We start from the raw sequence: 23,706 nt of genomic DNA on the forward strand, positions 1-23,706 counted from the left end.
TCTAGTTGAATGTGTTCTGCTGGGGGTTTTGGCTGGGTTTTTTTTTCTTTTTCAAAAAACCTGTGCTTCCCCCCTGCAGCCCCCCCCGACTTACCCTTATCCCTCCCATAGTCTCTGATTGCACCTAAAATAGCTTTTATACCCTTCCTTCCTTCCTTCCTTCCTTCCCTCCTGCACTTCACAAGGTTTCTCCGCCAGGGTGGTAAAGGAAAACGGGGAACTCGCTCTGCTCTGCCGCGTCTCTCCCAGCAGGTGTCAGTGCCCTTCTGTACCTGCTGCCTAAACGGGGAGTGACTTTTCTTCAGGACTGCTCTTTTGACGTTTTTCTTGATGTCAGAGAGCCTGAAAGAGAGGAGGTTTTCTATCTTTCACCCGGCAAGATCAGTGTCAGGTCAGAATTAAGTTGCCGGAGGGGATCTGTCTGAGGGCTATACTCCTTTTCTTTGGAAATTTCTATGCCTGTCTGAAAAAGGCTGATGTTAACCAAAGTATTCAATCATATAAATGTTTCAGCCCAGCAAATTCTCTTCTGTTCGTTCTGTCTCTCTTGCCGATGCTGAAGACCACCATTCATAGGCAAAACAGGGAACGGGGGAACACGGGTCACACAGGAAACATAATTTTTAAAGCGACTCAGGACATGTCTCTGCACCACCATCACCACACAAACTCTCACACACACTAACTTCTCCTTCTGGAGGAGCAAATCCTCCAGGCTCTCTTTAAAGCTTCCGAGCAGTGAAGGGGTATGGAAAGGGGTGGAGCGTTTGTTTAATTTTCAACCACTCCAGCAGCAATTTCAAAAGCGCTGGACAAGCCAGGTTAGAAAAGACATGCCTCAAAAAACAAGGTACCACATCCTCTTTGCATCTGCTTTCTAGGGTGCTGGCCAGAAACCCATGGTCAACCATGACCACAGTCATCAGACAGTTTTTTTCCACTGTATTCCGGCTGTAGATTGGTCCACTTTATAGTCTGCTTTCACAGCCTCACTCCAGTAATAAGGAAAAGGTAATCCAGTCATAAATTGTTTGTTACAACACTATCCAAAAATCACTTCTGCACCGAAATTTAACTCTAATTTCCATGTAGGAAGTTTGAAACGTTACAGATAGTTGATTGTTTAAACAGTCTTAATCTAATCCTTTTAAGAGATTCTGATTGTAAATCAGTATTAGTCAAGTTTTCTCATTTTTGAAAGCTTTGCTAATCTAAATGCTAATTGTCATGGAATTTTGCAAGCCACAAATACACTTCTCACAGGTTTTCAAATGTTTGTTAAGTGATAGAGATCACTCTTTTTAGTCCTTGAAGATATGCCAAAACACAATGCTAAATTATGTAGTTTGTGAGGACTTCCCAGTTGCATCCTGCCATATGTCGAATGATGTGCTTTTTACAATTACTGTACATAGCAAGTCATAAGAAGTTAACTATTTCCATGTTGCAGAACAATCAGGAGGAATTTCATTAGTACCCTTCTATTTCCTTCCAAAAGTCAAATCAGATAGGAATTCAGGAATCTCTGCTTCCAACATTTGCTCTCATTTGCAAGTCTACTAGAAGGTTGTGCTTAAAGTAACAAGAAAAGACCCACCTTTCTGAAAGGTGCTCAGATGATCTCTACGTTGTCCTTAATCTTAGCTTTCCTCATTTCCCCTTCCCTCCCAGCCTCTCGCAAACTCATTTTTAGCATTATCAGGTCTTATGCCACCCTCGGTTGATTTCAAAGGAAGAGGATAAATACAAGTTATTTCTTCAACAAATAGAAGTTATTCCAAACATTGCCTTGGGCCCTCTCAACTGAAGAACAAAATCCTGCCTGGGGACAGTTCCACAACTCCTAAAGAATGGCAACATGCTTTGGAGTACCCCGGGATACTTTACCAAAGACTGGAGCACCAGGTTGCAGTATTCCTAAAGCACTCTAATATTAGTGTGTTTTACAAATTGGCCATTCGTCAGGCTGGAAGAGATTGCAGAACTCGGCTAAATCCTAAGCGGTGAAGCCGTAAGAAGCCTGCTGCTGTCTACAACCCCAGGAAGGGCAGCAACTTAACGTTACACCACCTTGACTTCACCGCTCATAGGATGTCCCAGCCAAAGAGCAGGTTAGAGGTCCACCTTAAAAATCGGTTGTGTGCTAAAGTGTTCATGGACCCAAAAAAAGGAAAAAAAAAAATCCACACCCAAAACTTTCACAGTATCTTAAATCATTTCTGTTTGCATGTCTCTTCCGTTACTTTCCTCTGAACATCCCACCACACAACCCTCCCACCATTTCATCCTTCTCACTTACATCACCGTTAATTACAGCCCTGGCTGATCTCCTTTGTGCTGATCTCGAGATTCTTTCTTTGGTCTTGCCACCTACTCATTTCTGATTCCTCTCAGATAACAGAATGCTTGTCTCCTTCCCAGACCTCCCACCCTCCTTCCCCCTCTTCCTTGCACCATCCGTACAAGTAAGAAAGCTAGTGTTTTCCTGTCTTCAAGAGCTCTTTGCGGCACTCACTGAAAGGCATTCCCAAACTTATTATCTCCATCCAGTAAAGACTACAACAGCTCTGCTGTGGGCCTGGTAAGATATTACGCTTGTGGGCAAAACATTCTTTGGATTAGGCTTGCAAAGGGCAAGAGTCTTAACCTTCAGAAGTTTACTTTGAAGTCTGTCTGATTCAGGTTCCCTAAATCATTCTGCACGTTTACTTCCAGCTAGAGCACATCTGTACATCTCCAGCGGAGAGCATTCACTCGGCACGCAACATTTAGTGAGGCTGCCTACATGCGCATATATGGCGTCAACAGCACACTCCCCCTTCAGTGGAAGAAGATACCTACTGTTCTCATACTCCGTGTTATAAACTGCATGAGGATGGAGAGGCAGGTATTACCAACAGTTTCCACACCGTTACAGAGCTTAAGGGGAAGGAAGGAAGGAATAAGTGTGGAGGTAAAAGGGAAAGGGGGGAAAACCCACATACTCAGAACATTCATCCTCTTCTACTTCAGCTCATCCTCTACTATGGAAAATGCAAACAGAGAAAAGCCAACAGAAGTAATTCAGCGTAGGCGAGGCAGTCATCCATAGATTGTAAGGCATCCAAGAAACCAAATATCAGTTTTTAACTGTCACTTGAACCTTAGTTGTATTCCAATGCTAACTGAGTGCTCTGTGGCAATTCAGATAAAGTTACGTGTGTTTTGACTATTGGTACTGTGTTAACATCAAAAGGGAAAAATACAACAATCGTGGACCTGGGCACCTAAACTGAAATAGCAGTTATAAAACTCAAGGTTAAAGCACTTGTGGTTTTTTTTTTTTAATAGATATAATACTTATGACAGTCACTGTTAGCAATACTTTACAGCTACATTTGTTGTGTAGGCTACAGAACCCAAATGCTGCAATCCACATCTAAAATCAGCATGACTCCGGCATATTGCAAAGGGCAACACTGACTGCTTTCCTGAAAAACATTTGCTTAGCAGGAAGAAAAAAAGAGCACGCATTTTGCCTTTTTACTTTACTTCAGCTTAAAAAAAAACCCAAACCCAAAAGCCAAAGTCTTAAACCCAACCAAGTTTAGACTAACCAGCATAATGGCATAACCACAGAAGAGGCTTGAACCACGCTGACTGACTGATGACCGACATGCTGCACACAGCAAACTTAACTTGGCCATCTCCAGCTGAAAGTCCAAGCAGAGCAGAGGGCCAACAGGAGGCTGCTTTGCTGACCACCGCGAGTGCCAAGGGGATCACGCGGCCAAACAAGGCAGAGGGAGAGGGGATAAAGAGCCCGTTTCTGTTATAATGCATAGGTGAGTTTAGAAAGTGTTATTTTTTTGCACGGTTCCTGGAATTCTCAGGAATCTCCTAAGAGCAGTCTGGGTTAAGCCTGGGCTAGGCAGTGCAGAAGCAACTATTATGTCAAACGAATGCCATTCCTACTAGAAGACGTATCACACAGAGGAGGAGAAGAACCGGCCTTCCAACACAAACACTGAGAAATGGGGCTCTCACTGTGGTACTGTGCGCACTCACAACCAGACTAGATGGTGTTACTGGATGTGTCTAATCACTAGTCATTCCACCTTCAGTGCAGATGATACGATACAAAGAGAGAAAACGCACGCTGGAAATACAACAAAAAAACCAGCCCGCACCACATATGAAATACCACTGTACAGTCGAGGGAGAAATTCTTGATATAACTGAAATACAGTCCCATTCCCTTAGCAGATGTTTTGTTAGTATACAGGTGAATAAATTCTTTAAAAGTGTACCCAGCCAGCCAGCATCTTGTAGATGTCAGCACGTAACACGTACTCTGAAGCCAGCGTCTAACCTGCTCTTACAAACCGTGAGTCTGCTGGCTGGGAGGGTTTGCACTGCTTAATAAACAAACCCGTCCCTGCGCGTCACAGGCAGACTTGCAGCGAGTCAGTGAGGTATGGCCAATTTGAAAATATTAAGGTTAAGAAGTGAAATGGCGAACACCTAATAGATAGCCGGTATAAAAACCATCAGTAGTCAAAGTAACATTAGCTTTGGGATATGATACTTCTGCAATTTTTGCTAAATTCATATTATTGCATAAAATTTATAAGAAAGCTTATTTTACAATTCAGTTTTATCATCAGGAAAGCTTTAGAGATGTTCTTACCATGCTTCAGATGTAGGCAGCTGTCATTCTGGGGCCTGTACCTGTAGAAGATTGTTTTCCTTTAACAAATTTCTGTTACAGAGTTTTTGCACATTCCAAATAAGTTTGTTTGCTACAGTGTTACACGGATTTTTTGGTGTGTTTTTTTGTTTTGTTTTGTTGTTTGTTTGGTTTTTTTATGGTTCTTATACCAGCCATTTTTGTTGAGGAAAACAGGGTGTTTCTCTGTATATATTTTACAGGCAAAGAGGAGACCTCACTGATGCTTTTAGCCAACCTACTAGGCAGCTGTTAGTGTACACAGAAACGTAAAATACAGCGATTAAAAAATACAGTGGCTACAAAGGGGTCAGTGTAAAATTTCCAGTGTCCAAAATTTCCAATGTCCAATAATCCCACGCAGCATTTGAGACAAAATTAAGTCCGAGGATGATAAAACATTGATTGAGAAGAAAAGCAAAGGTGAAGCAGGACAGTGATGGCAGCAATGCATAAGTTCAGCCAAAGACGTTGATGCCGTCAGGACTGCTGCACGGACAGGCGTAAGGGAAAGGAGACGTTTATTGTGTGCATTTTCACAAGCTTGCATTCAAAGTGAAGCATCTTAAAACATCCGTTAGAAGCAAGTGTTAGAGAAAAGGATGTAAAAATTAAATAGCGCAAGCCCTGCTTTCTAAAATATACCTGAGGTGAACGGTAACTAAGAGTTGCTCATGGCCTACCTGATGCCGATTCCTGCAACTTTTCTCTCTTCCTCTTCTTTTTCTTCCCCTGAAAAATAGGAAATGTTACCATACCATTACATGCACAGAACTCTTTTTTTGTCACTCCCCCACCTCACAGCGTAGAAACGAAAGCCATCTGGACACTGAGAAAGGAAAAAACCCAATTGTTTTCGGGGTAGCTAAAATCTTTTCTAACCCACTTTCAACTGTTTCAATGGTAACAAGGTTTTCTCTCAGCATCTACGGAGAAATACGCACATGAGCAATACACATTTTTATATCCACATGGAATTACAATTTCTGGCAGTTTTTCAACTAATGCTGGCAGCCGCAAGCATCTAAAAGACTTCTCACGCTTAATAATCTGATGACACATATGTTGATATAATAATTTACGGCTCTTACAAGAACTCTTCACTCATTCAGATACTTACACTGTCATACACGGCAACAGCAGACAGGGTGTTGAAAGTACCTAGGACGACCATGACTTGTCCCCAGGGTGCAAACCAGCCAACTAAAACTGTTCTGATAATGCTCGTACCTTAACAAAAGCCAAGTCTCACATGGCTGTGCCCGGAGAACGCGCTGTGCAATAAGCCAATAGCAGGCTGCGGTACAGCGGAGCACCCTTAACGTGACCAAGGTGCAGGACAGAAACGGACGCCTGGCAGCTGTCTTTCTTGCACACCACACTGGCACCAGCGTGCCGGCGCAGGCTCATCGCGCCAACCCACACACTCAGCCTTCTCCCGCGCCCCCATCTATGGAAAAGGCCAGAGCTCCCAGTTCGCACAGTCTTTCAGGAAACAAAAGGTCAGTTTAGACCCACAATTTTAAACCTCAGTCGTCTTGCATTGCTCTAATTACCACTTTGCTATTCCTCCATATGACGTCTCTTTATTGTCCTGTATTGTCAATCAAAGCTTTTTTTTGTTTTGTTTTCTGTTTTTTGGGTTTGTTTTCTTTTGTCTTGCTTTGGGTTTTGTTTTTTTTTTGTTTGTTTGTTTGTTTGTTTTTTTAAAAAAGAGTAATTTCTATTTATATTTTAAAGAAGCCTTCAAGCTGCCAGGGCGGGCTCTAACAGATGAGCTCTGGCAAACTTTGGTGCAGTTGGTGTAAGTGGGACTGCAGCCCGCTGTCCATCCTTCTGCCCCCCAGCCAGAGGTTACCCCACTCAGCACAGCTGGCAGCCGCCAACGCATGTCCCAGTGTAGACCATGCCCAGCACAGTGGCCACAGACTGGGAGGGCTGAGGCGGAGGGAACATCTTTCCGTTAGCTAGCTCTGCAAGGCGACGGGATGGAGAGCAGGTGATGTGAGAAACCACCTCAAACCACCGCAGGGCTCCCTGATGGACGGCAAGCGAGGGCCCCAAATACAGGCTACAGTGAATCTACGGCAGATGAATTTAAGTAGTCTCCAGTATGCTCTGATAGTGTGGGCCTGCCTGACTCTTAAGCTCCTGGTCTTATTTATCCTGAGGCCGGCAACAGGGCTGAGCAACGCCTTGTGAGTGAGCTCCCAAACAAGGGGCCAAGACTGAAGCTGGAAAGCTTTATCACTTGGGCACCAAGGCAATACTTCCGCATTAGTGTGGACGTTAAGACGGAAAAAATCATGCGAGGAAAGTTATGTTTTATTCTCTATGGCAGGCTGACTTAATGTGCTAAAACACACCCAAAGGTGATCTGAGAGCCATCTATGGGATACGAGAAGTGGGGGAACAGAAGGAAAAGGCTGGGCTGAAAACTTCTTGTCAGCATTCCCAAATGAGGTAGTTTCTGACAACTCCAGCACATGCAGACACTACCACATTATGAAAACATTGTGCTCCTTGTGCCTATCACACAACTTTGCAAGACTGCTTTGGGTGTCAGTAATAAAAGCATAGTAAGAAGCACACATATACGTCAACAGTTGAACAGCAATGCTTAACATTTTCTTGACATTTCTGAAATCCTGAATAACCAGAAAAACCAAATTAGAAGAATTAAAACCAAGTAGTACCTATTTTTTAATTGTACTGCTTTGTGAAATTCAGCCATGTGAAACAGAGGAGTCACCCCTAAGTCACCTCCAAGTTTCAAAATGGTGTAGTGATATCTGTGCTAAATAAATAAAATTTCATTTTTTTGACTGCTCAAATTTAAAAAAAAATGAAGAGAAAAAAGGAAAAAAAAAAGATGGCATATACCTGAAAAGGTTTCAGTGATAAACTGTGGTATACTATGATCACCTTCTCACCAGCACTGCAACAAGCACGTGCATTCCTGGAGAGGCAGAGAGAAGGACTGCAAGAGGAAGCCAGCAGAGTTCTCCGTTGCAACATAAAGGACTGGAGAATGTCAGAGCTATACTTCCACACAGGATGTAGGTTAGAAGCACGTCAAAGAGAGAATTCATGCATGCCATCATACACACTCTGAATGTCTATCAAGGCATTTAAGAAACTGCAGGGCCACTGCTTGTGCTATACGGCGGTAGGCTGTGGCAGAACATGGCAGGTTCTCAAAGTCAACATGACCAAGCATCACAGGACAATCTTGACAACTGACGTCCAGTAAGTGTGAACTAATAAGGGTCCAAAGTGGTTTGATTTTCCAGTAAGTAAGTTCAAGACAGTTGAAATCCCCTTGTTTTCAGGGAGCATATCACTAAGGCCCTCTTTGTTCCCAGGTGTATTTCAAGACAACTCTGTTGACACAGTCTGGTTACTGGAAATAATCCCTACATTCGTAAGGTCACGACAGCTCATCTGCTAGGAAAGATGACTGTAGAAAACAGGCAGAAAGAAGCTGCTGGGGCTTGCAGTAGTGTGTGTGCTTACAAAACTAGGCATGGATTCCAGCAAGACCAAGACATTTGCTTTGGAGATGATCATGTAGTTTCTGTGTCAATGCCAAAGATCTTCCTGAGAGACTCTAGCTTACAATGAAAATTTTGTTTAAGCTGAACAGTAGCTGTGCTGGGTTGGAAATGTTGGGTACTTCCGCAGTTTCTGTTAACGCTGTATTTAGGTGCCTCGTACTCTTTAATGTCCACATGGCCACAAGACATCACTGAAGTAGAGAAATACTACTGTCCACCTAATACAGAAGGAAAACTGAGCCAGATATAGTATGTACACTTCCTATCACAGTAAATAACGTCACAGCTGATGGGGGGACGGAAAGGAGCCCAGATCTCAGGCTAGGATCAGTCTCTCAAGATTGCAGCTTGTGAGTTTCGTAACATATGACTACACTGACAGCTCATTGTAAGCACAATAGTATAATTGTGCATTGCAAGCTGTGCAATGTGCTATTAACGCTTGTCTGATATTTAATTATAAAATAAGAGTAGTTGTAAGAAAACTTCGTAGCTTCACCAAACTGAATAAAAGCAGAATCTATCATGAAGTTTACTTATACAAAGTTTGCAGGCTTCATTTCAGAGATGGACCATTCTAAATTACTTTCAGCTGAAGTTCAGTTTGCATTAAGATCCCTGGGCTTTTGGTGTTCTTGAGAGAGAGACAGCCCTTTTTTGCTCAGGTCTAAAGAAGATTTCTGGATAGCAAGTGATCAAATAGAAAATCGTGGAAAATTCACAGCTGTACAGTAGAACATAACCTTTCAGAGGGTACTGACAATTGTCTTAGGAAAAAAAACCTTCCATGCTAATACTTTCCCCTCAAAAATTGTGATCTTCATAAGAAGCATCACAACAACAACAACAACAACAACAAAAATCTCAAGTTTTCTGGATGCTTGAAATGCAAACAAATACAAGGCTTATGTTATAAGTTTGTTCACCATCCCTCCAGGCAGAACTTTCCACAAGTTAAAGAGAAAAAGAAGAAAGAAAAAAAAAAAAGTTAGGTAAAGGAAATTAATTTGAAAAGAGCCTTCAAGTGAGCGACTTACATAGTTGTCTCTTGCAGACCAGCCAGGATAAAGCTGCATGTGTAGCTGCCTTTCTTTACGAGCTAGTTCATAATATTTCGCTTGTTCTTCACGGGAGAGAGCATGCCACTGCAAACAAAATAAACATAGCATTAGACTAGGAAATAACTCATACCTAGGCAAAGTATGACATGAGCAAGTGTTTTTGTGACTTTGATTCAGTCCTTCCCCACTCCAAAAATGAAATTCATTAGCAATTACAAGTACCCATGTTTATTAACCAACTTTCAGGCATTTGTCAGCTCTACAACTGCCAAGTGCCTTGAGCAAGACAAAAATCATTTATGGAAACAGGGCTCACTAAATAATCTGCTCACAGAACCATGCTCTCCCAACACTACTTTAAAAAAAAGCCAAAAACCCCAAACAACCAAAAAGCACCCTTCAACTCCCAACAAAACAGGAAGGTTTTGTGCTGCTTTTAAAGGGCAGTGAGCTCCCCACCACAGAACAGTTTGCTGTCTTGTTTTTAAGCAGCAGCTACACGCAGGTTTTCAATGTCAATGCAGAGGGCTTTCTGGGCACCAGCAGGCTCCTGTTCCAAGAGCAACCTCTAAGCATTGAGCTTCAAGATATCTGCTTGCTGATTTCTTCTTGTTGTAATAGAAGAAAAGAAAATGACAACCGCAAATAGTTTCTAGGATATAGAAACCACAGAACTGTAGTCTTCCAAATTACATGAGTTGACCTCTGTAGCTAGGTAGGGGTAAACGTCCTGCTTTTATGTACTTAAAAAGAATAAAAAAACCTCACCAAACAAAAATACCTTCACAACCTGCACATTTGAAAAGGCACCAGCTACATTAGTGTCTAGTACTTTTGTTCTTGCTGAAACACCTATCATAGACCTGAACCAAAAAGAGGAAAGGCCTTTCATTTAATATCAGGTTCTACTGCTGCGGCATTAGACACATTGTCTTGTTAGACTTGGAGAACATGCATGAGGGTCTGGGGGAGGAGAAGAAGCTATTAAAAAAATACCCCCAAAATCAGACATGAAATCATTAAGCCACTCATACAAGAATAATTTATAGAACGAGGATTTCAGACCAGATGGCATTTGTATGATTTAATATGTAGTTTTGTTATACATCAGAAGATGCGAACTGAAGCACTTTTCTGTCTTGACTTGGCAAGTTCAATGTGTTACCGAGAGCACAGCAGTTCAGCCTGTTTGCAACTCTCAAGCTCCACACGTGCATTCCAAAACTGGAAGGCAGTGAACATGATGCCATGGCACCAGAGAGCCCAGCAGCATGCAAAACATCAGCTCTTGAGAACAGAGGTGGTTCCTGTTCCGGAGTGGCACAAATTATAGTAAATAGTGACCAGGATGACTGGACACAAAACATTTGATAATAATTAATCTCCAAGCAATTATATTGGATAACTCATGCATGGTTTGTACCACAGTAGAAGTGGAACTTGAGGTACTTTCACGGAGAACAGTAACTTGAAAGGAGGAGTCCATGCTGTGGAAAAAGCAGGCAATGGAGCACTGAGGCTTGATTCATTACCAAAATGGAAGTAAATAAGCCACTGCCCTCATTCAGGCCAAGAAAACAAGGCTAACTAAAACAAAGACATACTAAGCAACTAAGATCGATTACTGAGGGAGTGAGAATGAAAACATGATCCTAGAGGCTTGCATGAAAGAATGGGAAAGACAAGCACCAAGATGTCCTTTAAGAGAAGGTAACAAGAACATCAAGGTGAAGGCAGAAGGCTGCAGGAACCGGGACAAGTACCAATAGATTTTTGCTCTGTTTGGGGGTGTGTGTGTGTGTGAAGTCTTCAGACTGTAACAGAGGAGTAGCAGTTAAGGTCGTGTACTGACTTCCCACTTAAAAAGCACAAGGTTTTCAGGGAGCTGTAGTGCCTCTCAATACTGCCTTCGTCAGTGGTCGAGAAGAGGGGTTCATGGAGCAAGGGGATTTGAAAAATCCCTACTCAGACTCAGATTAATATAAAAGTCATCCCTTTTCTCATTTCCAGGACAGTTAAAGGCAAAATGGGCATTTACCTCTGCTGCTTTCCCTTGGAAGAACAACACTGACCGCGAACATGAAGTTTGTAATTGTGGGTTGGTCTGCATATTTTTTTTGGAGTGTGGAAAGAAGAAAACATGCCTACAATGCCACAGAAGCAAACAGCTCTCAGCAAGGCTCTGGGACGTATACCATGATCATCAGCATTCAGCTGTTGACGTTAGACACATTCAAAACTTGACTGGATAATTCCCTGAGCAACCTGATGTAACTAGACCTGCTTTGAGCAGGTGTTGGACTAAATGACCTCCGCAGGTCCCTCTGAACCTATGGGATTTTACAATTGGACCATGTTGTCTTCACTTTCAAGTTCCACCTCCACTGGCATCCAGTGTTCATCTTTGAATGATCCCCTCCTGCTCTGACGGACGCCAGCCTAAGGGAGGGCCCAGAAGGTGATCTGAATGCTCGTGCCATGTGTGAGTGAGGTTTTTTCATGCCTGAGGTGCTGACACCATGACATAAGTGGAACAGACACCAATTTGATGATGTTGCTAATGCTGGAAAAAGAAAATCAAGATACTGCTTTTATTTTTAGTTGTGTGTTTTATCTTCTGTAGCTAATTTGATAGTTGCACATTAGTTAGCACCTCAAGCACAAAGTGAGCCATCACACCCAGCTAAAGGGAAACACACACAAATTAGCAGCACACGTGAGTACACACACACCCTCCTGTACATACCCTTCTGCCAAGAATCTGGTTGATAGCTGCGCTTTCTTTCAGAGTACACTCTGCTACAACGTTCGCTCTCATTTCTTTCATGTACAACATGAAAGCATTCAGAGGTTTCTTAATATGAGGTCTTTTTGGCTCTTGTTCTTTTCTCTGTTCGTGCTGAGGCTTCCTAAAACGTGGTGGGGGAAAGAGAAAGGAGGGGGAAAAAAGCATCCATTTACCTTCAGCCTAAAAAAATCCCCAATGGAAAATTACCAACCTGTGGTTACAGTAGCATTTAGCAGTAAGAATGAGAATTCAGTGGTCATGTTCCATCTACTTTCATATCTTTCACAGAGAACTGACTTAATTTAATACTCAGGGAGGATGTCAGGTTAGCATTCTCTAGCAAATAACATTTGATCTGTGAATCTGCTCCAAATTCATCACTTGTCTCAATTCTCTTTTTGAATGGCTATCCCTAGTACCCTGGGAGACCACTGCTACAGGCAGGAGGATAGCTCCTCATCCACTTCTTTCTTAGGCCTTTTGCCTTCAAGTACTAAGCACAAGGGCTGCATTTTACCAGTAGCTTTTGCAGTTAAGACCTTTTCCAGCAGAAGTTCATGAGTTCACACTCAAGCAACATCTGCAGGTAGACAGGTCCATGATTATGTCTGAATCAAGATGACTGTTGCTGACAGCTAAAAAGTGCTGGACTAGAATGAGAAATGGTTTTATGTCTCATTACTCTCCCCAGCCAGTAGCCCACATCTCCTGTTGTAGGTTAAGAGGAGCTAAAATTCAGAGAGGACACGAAAGGCACTTTTTTTAACCTCCTTTACTCTTCTTCAGGTAGAGTTAGTTCCCAAACATTTATAGATTAAGGGCTAGTGCAGAAAAGCAGACTCACACATGCATTAGCTCACTGTCGTTGTGCGGATGTTCCTGTTTTACTTGAGGTGTTACAATAGCTGGGTGAGGGATTCCAGTTGTGTGAGGGCCTGGAGGACCAGGAATCATGTGATGTGAAAACCTAAAAGAGAAAACAAAGGAAGGTCTGTAACCTTACCGAAGGCAGGCATCAAACATGTATGACAGCAGCGGGATGCCCCAAGAATGCAAATGCTACAGAGCTTGCAATGGAAGACAATACTTTAAGAGTGCACGAAAAATATTTGGCTAAGATTTGTGCATTGTAGCCAACTTACTCAAAAACAAACAAACAAACAAAAAAATAAATCAGCATTTTGGCTGTAAAGAAGTTATTTTATTACCTTTCAGGCAAACAGTTTTAGCAATGCATACAAGAAACATTTAATGGCTGTACTGTTGCACTGACTAGCAATAAAAATACACATTTCTTAACCAAAAACTGTACTTCCACACCAAGATACAAACATTCTTAAAATATCCACCACCAGCCAATGCAAAGGAGGGGACTGCCATGCAGGAACAAATAAAATAAAAGAAGAATAATCTTTTCAAGAAGTCCCCTGATGGCTCTCTAAGGAATCTCTTACTTCTCAAGGTACTTAAGCTAAAAGATTTTAACATCACTTCACCTAAAATCACTATTCTTCCCTCAAATGCTCAAAATAAAAATCAACTAAAAAATCCTGCATCCTGGAAGAAGCTGGGGGAGGAGGGGGAGGGTAGGAGGGAAACTTTTGTGCTAAATAAACCTTCCTTTTATTTGTACAAGAAGGAAAATGAAAAGAAAACCAAAGTACCACTAACTCAATCATTCCACCCTACTAACCCAGGTCATTGTCAAGGATAACTGAGACAGATCTTGAGGGTGCTGAGCATTGCAAGCTCAGGCGCAGCAGAAAACCTGCATGCTTTATTTTGAACTGGTGGAAAATACAACATCAACTGGAAGCTCAAGCTCCAAAGGTTTGCTGAATGAGTGCTGGTTAAGGAATTGCACCCAGCCTCTCTTTCCTCCGTTCCCTAGTCACCTTGCCCTTTTCCTTCATGCCCTCAAAATAAAGCAAACACAAATCCCTGTAAATAAATCAGGTCATTTTATTATGGAGAAAGAATGGGGTTTCTTCCCAAACATCCTGACAGGCACATGCTTATCATTGCCCTGTAAAGAACTGAAGGGACAGTGATAATCCAAAGGAGCCCACACAAATAGAGGCAATAGGACCCACCACTTATCAAGTGGTATGCCTTAAGTTCCCGTGCAAGAGTATGTGTCTTCTACAGGTCACACACACACAAAAAAAAAACAAACCCAAGAATGGCACATTGCAACCTTGTGTACACCAAGCACAGGATGCAGAAGCTGTCTTTAGAGTGCAAAAGCAGAGGAGAGGAGTCTGGAGTGTGTCATGGCCAAGTCTCAGTTAGCATTGCTCACTTGCACTTAGACATAAAGACACAGTGCCTGATTCACACACCAGTGCAAACACACTGTGCTGGCATCCCTTGCCATTAGTGGCTTTGGGCTATGAAACACCTACTTGCAGGCAAGTTTCCACATGGAGTGATACCTAAATGATTCAAGACTAATTACCAACAACTTTGAAATTAGAACTAGAGAACACAGACTAGAGTGACAATCCACCTGGTTGCATGCTTGCATGAGCAAAATCCAAGAATGCACACTATATGTTGCATCTAGAAATGAACTAACGACTCATTTCAGATGAAACAGCTCAATTCATTGTTGACAATTCACTGGTGCTCCTAATTGCAATACTTCAGAGACTGCCAAGAAAATGCTGAATGAGACCAGTGTGGGATCCAGGCAAACTGTATATACACAAGTATGTTAAATAAAAATGTACGCATAAAGTTTTAGCTGACTGAAAAGCAAGCAAAGGCAGACCAAGATGCAAGCAGAAGAGCAACTTGCCCTCTAATGCCAGCAGTTACTCCCCAGTCAGTCATTCACCTCCTACACCTACCTGGACATGGAAGGGTCGACTGAGAGTGAGGATGGATAGGGCTGCCTGAATCCACTCGAGATGGGATATACAGGCTGACCTTGCCTGAGGTCACAGAAGAAAGGAACCCATCAATCATACGATACGGTATTCAGTAGTTACTCTAGAGTTACAAGCACTTGATGGGAACTCAGCACTAGTCACAAAAAATACTAATAGGTTACACTTTCAAGAGTTCTGCTGTATTCAAAGCTAACAAACACTTGAACACTTTGGACTTTCTCCCTCCCTACTGAAAGGTTCCCAATCGGGGTTTCCACTGGGGAAGAAAGCAAAACAACCAGCCTTCCTCCCCCAAAGCACACACGCACGCACACGCAAACACACACACATGCATGCATGGCCACTCTCTATCCCTCCCTCACCTAGTTTTAAAAGCATTGGAATCAGATTTAGTTAACTAACTCTTAGGAAAGAGGCATTTTATTCCAAAGAGTTCTACTGTAGATCAGTGAAGAACACCGGACTGTGAATGTCAAGCTAGAAAGCCTTTTGAACAGTTTTATTAAGTCTTTGAAAATGTAGGACTCTCTCCATTTGCATTTTCTACAGTGAGGTAGAAGTGGCCAGCTTTTCTAAGAAAGTAGAAGTTTATTTGGTAAAAAACCCCACAACCACCTAAAAGCCTGCAGCAACACAAGGCCATCTTAACTACTTAAAGTTCAAACTTTGCAATCCAGTAAAAGAAGCTTGTATGAAATTCTTACCTCCTTTTATACTCCCACATATATGGAATGTTTTGTCACCAGCCTGTCATTTGGACTCTAGTTTTTACCACCATTTTGGTTAATTTCAGTTAGCAATGGCTCAGGTCATGACTACAAGTAGCACGCTATGGTAATGAAAACAAACGCCAGCTCAGCCCAAATACCTGAGCCAGCCCAGAAAGACCACCACACCAATCAATCCTATTCAAACAGTTACTCACTGAGTGGCAGAACAGCTTTCAGAGGCGGAAAAAGGGGGATATTGGCCTTTGTAAGGTTCAGGATACAGGTTTCACACTTGGAGTAAGTGACTAGAAATGTGCAGTGCTCAAAGGGAAGGGGGTGGGGGGGGGAAAAACAGGTGGAGGAAGCCTCGGCAGCACTACTGTACAGAAGGCAGCTGGAAGCTCGATAGCGTGAGGGACGGCTGGGTGCGTCCTGCTGTCAGTGAGCACTGCGGAACACATCCCCAAGCCGTGTAAGATCGGATCTTGTCTCCCCTCTTCCTTCTCTTTTCTCTCTTCCCTCCCCCCAGCCGCTGCATCGAGAAACCATTCAAAAGAAATGATTGACCACATCTGGAAAACGAGTTCCAGGAACTGCCTGGTAGTGGTGGAGGTGGGGAGTCAGCTGAGTAGCAACGAATGGGGAGGAGGCGGGGGGCGGGGGGCGAATAAGAAAAAAAAACAACCCAGAGTCACACACTTCCATATTTTAGTTTGGTATCTGATAATAATTTATTCCCAAAAGGCATGTGGCACTTCCTGAAAGATTTGCGAGCAATACAGCATTTCACAATCTTCTGCTCTCTACTTTCTATGCTTATTGTCATCTGAATTGTGTTTCCTTCCCATAAAAACACTAAAAAAATAAAAAAGAAAATCTGCATCGCTCATTGCATGGGCACAGATTAGCCAAGATACAGATTCTAAAGCACTGAAATTGCTGCTAAGTTTCCTTATTCCTTGCTCTGACAGATCTGAGGGCAAGCACCTATCTACCCCAAGCAGACATGAAACATCCTGCCAAACTGATTGCTGTAAAAATACCACATATTTCCTCCAAAAGGAAAAATGACACCCTGGATGGCAGAGAAGGATCCTGAGAGGGCTAGTATTAGCAAGAGCAGCAAAATCTCCCAACGGCAGAGGCTTCTCTCCATACAGAGACTGTAAAAAGCAGCAGACTATAAAGGCGTGTTTGCCATTTTGGTGCAGTTTCAAGATTTCCCCACACACACACTTCAAAGTTCCTTCTTACCTCCCCTCCCGTCAGTAATTGCAATTCTGTTTATTAAAAATTTACATTTAATTCCTTGAGAACTGTTTTCTGCTATCTTTCCAAATGCCAAGAGCCACAAATCTGAGCCATAAGAAATATATAGACTTCAAAGTGAAATCTCCACACTTCAATTTCTGTACGTGTTCAAAAAACAGATTCAATTCACGATCGACATTTTTTGATCTTTCAACTAAAATAATGTAGTAATTTCTTACTTCAGCGACATTCTTATTTTGTAAATGCTGCGACCGATGCAACAACAGCGAACGGTGTGAACATGCACCTTTGTCTGAAAAGAAGCTAAAAGATCTTACCAGCCAAGAGGTGGTGTTATCTGTCCAACCCCCCCTGGAGACAAGGGATAGAAGGTAGGGAGATCAGGAGCTGGAGGATGCCTGGACATGCCTGTTAAAGAGCACAGAAGAATGAATGACTTTCCCCTCAAAATACTACACGTGAGCTACAGTTCACAGCTAACAGAGACAACACTACGATGGAATCAGCGCTCTAGATAAGAAATAATGACATTTTGGCTAGTGTTAAAAGCAAAAGGCTACCCATGCCACCTTTAAAATAATATATTAACTTGCTCACAATATTGCAATTCAAAGGGAAATACTGGGAAAAAATTAAGTGGGCAGGGGGAATAAGTGTATGGGTAAGGGCCCGTGCAAGTTTAGATCTCCTGTAAAATGCTTTAGGCAATACCGGCCCCTCAGTTGTTTCACCAAACCCGATCGGATCCTGAAGACCTCTTCTAACACAGCATGAAACAAGAGGAAAATCAAGCGTTGTCAAAGAGGCAGTGCAGCAGAGCTATTAGATTAGGTAAATTGCTACTTGTACATTTTCACGGGTTCTCTTATGGATTCACAGATTTTGGAAACTTGCTACCACAGAGGATCAGTGGTTAATTAAGAATCATTTTCAGGCCTGTAATGGTCACACTTGATATGATTCATTTGGCTTCCAATTGTCACTCCAGCTCCAACTAAGCTCTTCGTCAAGTTGACTCCTGTGGGCTCCAAGGTCAATCTGTTTTGCATTGGTAGTATTTCATGGAAAAATAAGAGTCCCATCAGAAATGATCCATCAGCTCACATTCCCCAGAACACAGAGTCCTACAACTGCAAGAATCACCTCAAGATTAAAGCTAATCTCATCCCAAAAGGGTCTGCTGTCTCCATTCTTCACCTAAACCTCGTGCCCCCAGGAGACATGGAATTACAGTTGCAGAGGCCACAAAGACATCGGTTTATTTAAATGTGTTTGGGGAAGAGGGGGCTGAAGCAGAAGGAATTGTTAGGTCTACTTCACATGTTAAATCAGCTGCTTGAAAAGGGCATTAAATATTTATGTGGTGACACTCCAAAGGTCCAAGACTGAATGTGTGCTACCTTGAGACTTGGTTTATAGATTGATGCTACTGATTTATTTCTCCCCCCAGTTTGTATTTAAGTCTTCTGAATTTAATTATAAGATTTGAATAATATCTTTCAAGATTGTGCACAGAAAACAGTGGAAAACAATACCAGTGCTATTACTGTCACAAAAAAGTTAAATTCTCTGGTCTGGAACCACAACCTGAGGATCACATTTTTAACCAGTTGTCTTTTCAAAGGTGTAAAACAGCTGGTGGCTGAAAGAAAAGGAAACACTTTATATATCCCAGGGTTTTTATGTGAGAGGGAATGCTCTTCCAGAGCTGTTTTTAAAAAAAGAAAATAAAAAAAAAAAGGCTGAAAAACAAGCCCAGCCTCTCACCTCCGGTGACAGTGGATGCTCCTAGGGGTGACGACATGACCTTGCCCCTGCCAGACCAAGTTCTGCTCCTTCCCCAAAGTCCACGTTTCTGACCCACAGAGATAACGCTGCTCTTTCCACACTAATGCACAGCAGTTATCGTTATCACTAGCCCAAAACTTGTGGCCCCTGACGGGGGGCTGTCAGCTACCTGACGCCCAGCAGGAACATGCGCAGCTACCGCATGGCCAGTGCTCTCCAAAGCAAGGTTTTTGCTCATGGGAGGGTTAAGAAAAAAAATAAAATAATATAAAAGGGAAGAAAGAAGTGACTGCCTTTAGCAAGGCAGTGGCTGTATGTCCACCCCAACATGCCTGGGGTGCGAGCGGCAGCACTGTGGGCAAGGCACTGTGGGCCCCCCGTCGCCCCCCCGCCAGGGGATTTCAGTGGGAGGAGGGGGACCCCGGCGCCTGGGCTGGGGCACTGGGCAGTGCCTCGCTCCAGACCCACGGTGGGAGGCAAGGACAGAAACAATGGTTGGAGGCATTTGGCAGAGGACCTGAGGGAAAAAAAATCCTCTCTTCACAGCAACTGCATGGGCCACTTCACTGGGGCTGTTCCCACACGCCAGCGGCACCAAAACGGGGAGCATGGAAAGACCACACACATCAAGGAGACCATCACAGCCAAAACCAGAAATCTCCAGCCCACATTATCCATCTCCATCAGACACTGTGCAGAGGGATCAACAGCCCATTCAGGAACACTGGAGGGGCATGAGCTCTGCGCCAGAGACGTCCCTGGCCACCCCCTGGCAGAGCCCTTCTCTGGGCTTGTGCTCGGGGACGGGGACACGAGCGGTGAGACGCACTGGGGCTGGACAGGGGAGAGGGAGAGACGAGGCAGAGGGCAGCAGAAACAACAAACCAGACGTTCAGTTTGGGTCTGCAGGAGGGGAGTACAACAATAAACCAGGGGTAAAGGCAAAGAATTGGGGTGCAGGAGGGCAAACCCATTGCGCAGTTAAGTGAAAACCGCTTGAGCTCATGAACTGCAGCAGTAGGGTGTGCCCCAGCTGTCACAGCCAGCTTGGGCAAGAGGTGGGAATCCTGTATTCTAACACGTGTGGCACCCACGGGATTTCAAGAAACAAGCATGAATAACCTTCTCTGGGCACTGATGCAAAGGAGGAAGACAAATGAGGACAGGAGGCCTCTATTTGTTTTTTCCAGCTCTGAAAAAGATATTATACATGTATTTATAGGTCAGGCTTTCCAGGCAGAGTGCTTTTTGTATTCCCTCTCCCTTAAAAAAAAACAACAACCAACAAACCAACAAACAGCAAAAACCACGCAAAGCCACAAGGCCATGGTATTTTCTGGATGTAGCCCATGTTATTATGTGCAGGGCAAGGCCAAAATAAAAACTAGGCATTCAGGGCAAGTCAGAACTAAAATAAAGTCTCTCTCCCTGAATGGTGGTGTCTAGACACCTCTCCAGATAAACAGGACAACTGTGCATGTGGACATGTGCTCAGGTAAAGAAGAGCTTCATGAAGTTGTCAGCTAGGTGTCACACCACGTGGTGGGACACGCACGTGCAGAAAGAGGCAGGGAGCGGCACCCTCCAGCCCCAGCCCGGGCACTGACAGACTTCACACCCACGCAATGGCGTCCCGACTACAGCGAACGTCCTCGTAAACCCTCTCCTTCCCTCCTCGACACCAGTTCTCCTGCGCAGGCTTCTCCTCGGACGGCTTACCCAAACCCTGGCTCAGACCTGTGCTGTCCAGGGTCAGTCGTCCCCCTGCACCCCCCCAACAACAATTGCATCCCCCCTCCCAAGTCCTGCATCCCACTGCAAGCAAACACACCCAAGGGTTTCCTGGGGAGGGTTCACCAGGGCGCTGGGTGGGAGGTCTCTGTGCAGGCTGGGCTCGGCACCTCGGAGACAGTCGGCGCTGCCCCGGGGGCCCACAGACCAACCCGGAGCAGGGTGGTCTGACGCTCCCAGACAAGGATCTAGGGGGCTTTTTTGTTTGTTTTAAGGGGTCCTAGGGGCACAGAAAAAACTGACACAGCAACTAGCATCTAACACAATGCTTTCTGCAGAAGGCAGTGGGCATCAGAGGTTAAAAAATGTCATGTTTGCAAAGCCTTATCCTGCGCAGGCTCAAAGCTGTATTTTATGGGCTACGCTTCAGCTACACCAACTGATGCACGGAAGAATTCGGACAGCCAGAATACCAGGACATAAAATACAATTTTGAGTAAAAGAGAGAAAGAAAAGGTTTCAATAACACCACCATTGAAGTACTTTTCTCCCAGTTTTGGGAAGGTGAAGGATGATTGCGTTTCTGCATCTGCACACTGCAAGCCTCAGGCACAACAGGGGGTGGTGAAGACTGGCTGCTGCTTATTGAGATTTTAAAAGATTTTGATGAATAAAGCAAGCCCAAATTATCACATTAGAAAGAGCACGAAGATTTAGAAGCCCAAGTTAAATATCACCATCATGGCAGAATTACCATCTCTGAAAGCTGACATGCACGCCTGGAACCCTCCCTCTAAAATATTAAGAATAAAGCCCTATCAGCAGCACGGAGGGCACTGGGACTGCCCTGCGTCTCTGCCAGGACGGGATGGGCTCACCTTGTTTGGAGCTGACGTCAGAGGGGATGTGAGATGGGTGCGACCCCGGGGAAAAGTGCTCATCGCTGTAGGTGATAAGAGGGGTGAGGGGGTGAACCGCATGAGAAGGCTGAACCACTGGCACCTTGTTTGACTGCAAGAGAAGAAAAGAAAAATTACATTACTGTTAGCAAGGTGGGGCTTCTGCATTAAAAAAAAAAAAGCACTTCCAAAATGCAATTTTTATGTATTTGTATTTACTAAGGAGGGGGACAACACTGGAGCTGCCAGATGGCAACCCGGTTTGCTGCCGGAATCGGTGTCCTCGAACCACCGGTGCCTGAGGAGGGATTGAGAAAATGCAAGGAAATGGGTGGGGCCAGGAGCAGGAGGAAAGGCGTTTGGGAGACAGAGAGATGGGGATGGGGATGGGGAAGCAGCGGCCGGAGAGCCACAGGGTGGGAGGAGCACCATGCTGGGCAGGCACCGCACACCGAGGGCTGTGACCAAGGGGCATCAGAGCCAGCAGCAGCCCTGAAAGAACCATTTGGTTACGGGATCAGCATTAAAAAAAACCAAACTAGGTTTAAATAAAGCACAGGTTTGCCACATCTCCAGCCTAAAAGCAACACAAGCATCATCGATCTCACTCCTCCTCTTCATTGCTCTCCTGCACAACTGTGGCACGGCGCAGAGGGGACAAGCCCCCAGACTTGCCAAATGGTACGGAGGGCTTTTCCCCTGGCAATTTTACAAACTCCACTTGAAACCTCCTGGTCTGGGTAGCAGGTAACTGAAAAATCACCCTTCAAAGCCTGATTTCATATATAAGGGGTTGGCAGTAGCCTCTCAGAGGAGTCAGTTAGGGAGCAGACCCGTTGACTGCCCAGGGACAGCTGGGACGCCTCTCGCTGCGTCATGCCAAGGAGAAATCAGAAGCGCTACAAATGCCCGAGAGGGTCCCGGAATGGGTGCCATAAAGCGATGTCCATGCAGGTCAAGATGCACGCTTCCCATCAGCCCTTCCCACAGAGGCACAGGGGAGGGGGCATTCCGTGTGATGCTGCCCAAAATCACACTCTTGGATCAAGGCTGCAAGATAAAGGGGTTTGTCCATCCTGGCAACATGCTGCTGTATTAATGCTGCTTGAAACACAAGTTGCTCTTCCCATGGCAGGATGAGACATAGTGACGATGCCAGCGTGTAACAGGTGCTATTCATTTGTACCCTTGCCACACTGTACCCTGCCCCTTAGCAAAAATATTTACAACCCAAACAGGTTTTTATTAAAATTAACAAAAAAAAAAAAAAGGTCAAAAAAAGCTCAGTAGTCCTTCAGAAAGAAATGCTGATAAAACTTGGCAATGACAGCCTGTCAAATACTAGGCATTAAGAAAAGAAAAAAATAATTTAAAAGCCCAGTGAAATTAATTTTCTTTGAGCTCACTGTTGAAATCCTGGCACACACAGATGTTAGGACAATACTCCAAGTACAAACCCAGGATTTGTCTGGACTTCTAGAAGCAGAGGGGTTATTAAATGGACAACTCGATTTATTGTTAAGGCCGGTAGGAGTAGAGGAAAGGGAGCAAATGGGAACCAGTGCTGCATTTTCTGCTTGCCTTGTTTCCAGAGCACTACCTTAAGGAACTTGCATTAGCAGGCAGTATCTTCTTAATGTCTGACCTATCCCTCCAGTCATATAGCTCAGAATCTGGTGCCATGAATTTTTGCTAAATTATGCTATCCTTGCTCTCCTCTTAATTTTACGGTTTTCAACACAGATTTGCTTTCCTGTGGGAAAGAGATAAGAACCTGAGGATTTTAATTTAAGCTTCGGCCTTGTCTTATATTTTGCAAGATGGAGAGAGAAAGCAGCGCCAGTAGGTGTTTTAAAGCCAACAAGCATTAGGTCCATTTTTGTGACCAAATAATAAAAGCAATATGAATTCTCAGTAATATATATGAGTTGAGTTGTAAAGGGGATAGCTCAGACTGGTGTTCATCTTCCCTGTCTGTATAAATTCAACAAAAAAACAGATGCCAACAAATTTCAGACGCTTTACAAATCAGGCCTCAGCTTTTAGCTGCAAGGCTTGTGGGCCAACCCACCATTCAGCAATTACTTTATCAACAATAAACTGTATATTATGAATAAAGATCAAGCAATAGATGTATTTAGGTCACACACATACAGCTGCTAATCAGCATTAATTTCTCAAAATTCAGTAATTAACATTTTGTATTATACTGGATGTAATTGTCATGCACGCCCCTGGTATCAGGGTTACTTGCTTTCAGAAATCACCCATTTGTACTTTGAGCAAGGCAATCCCCGT

General features: G+C 43.8%; 1 protein-coding gene across 9 annotated transcripts in view; it reads right to left on the reverse strand.

Annotated features, from left to right (window-relative positions):
• The window catches only part of LEF1 (lymphoid enhancer binding factor 1), a 71,774-nt gene that overhangs the window by 8,239 nt on the left and 39,829 nt on the right, over window positions 1–23,706 (reverse strand). For 4 of the 9 annotated variants that reach the window (XM_064450074.1, XM_064450073.1, XM_064450072.1 and 1 more), the window contains exons 5-11: window positions 21,388–21,520; window positions 17,308–17,398; window positions 14,967–15,050; window positions 12,959–13,081; window positions 12,073–12,235; window positions 9,303–9,410; window positions 5,392–5,440 (exon numbers count right to left, since the gene is read on the reverse strand). In XM_064450074.1, coding sequence (XP_064306144.1) covers window positions 5,392–5,440; window positions 9,303–9,410; window positions 12,073–12,235; window positions 12,959–13,081; window positions 14,967–15,050; window positions 17,308–17,398; window positions 21,388–21,520 — 751 coding nt within the window. Of the gene's footprint in view, window positions 1–4,669; window positions 4,711–5,391; window positions 5,441–9,302; window positions 9,411–12,072; window positions 12,236–12,958; window positions 13,082–14,966; window positions 15,051–17,307; window positions 17,399–21,387; window positions 21,521–23,706 lie in introns of all 9 variants that reach the window. The other 5 variants (XM_064450075.1, XM_064450076.1, XM_064450077.1 and 2 more) reach the window with 3 other exon arrangements.

Source organism: Phalacrocorax carbo, chromosome 4, assembly GCF_963921805.1.
Source record: "Phalacrocorax carbo chromosome 4, bPhaCar2.1, whole genome shotgun sequence".
NCBI classification, from domain to species: Eukaryota; Metazoa; Chordata; class Aves; order Suliformes; family Phalacrocoracidae; genus Phalacrocorax; species Phalacrocorax carbo.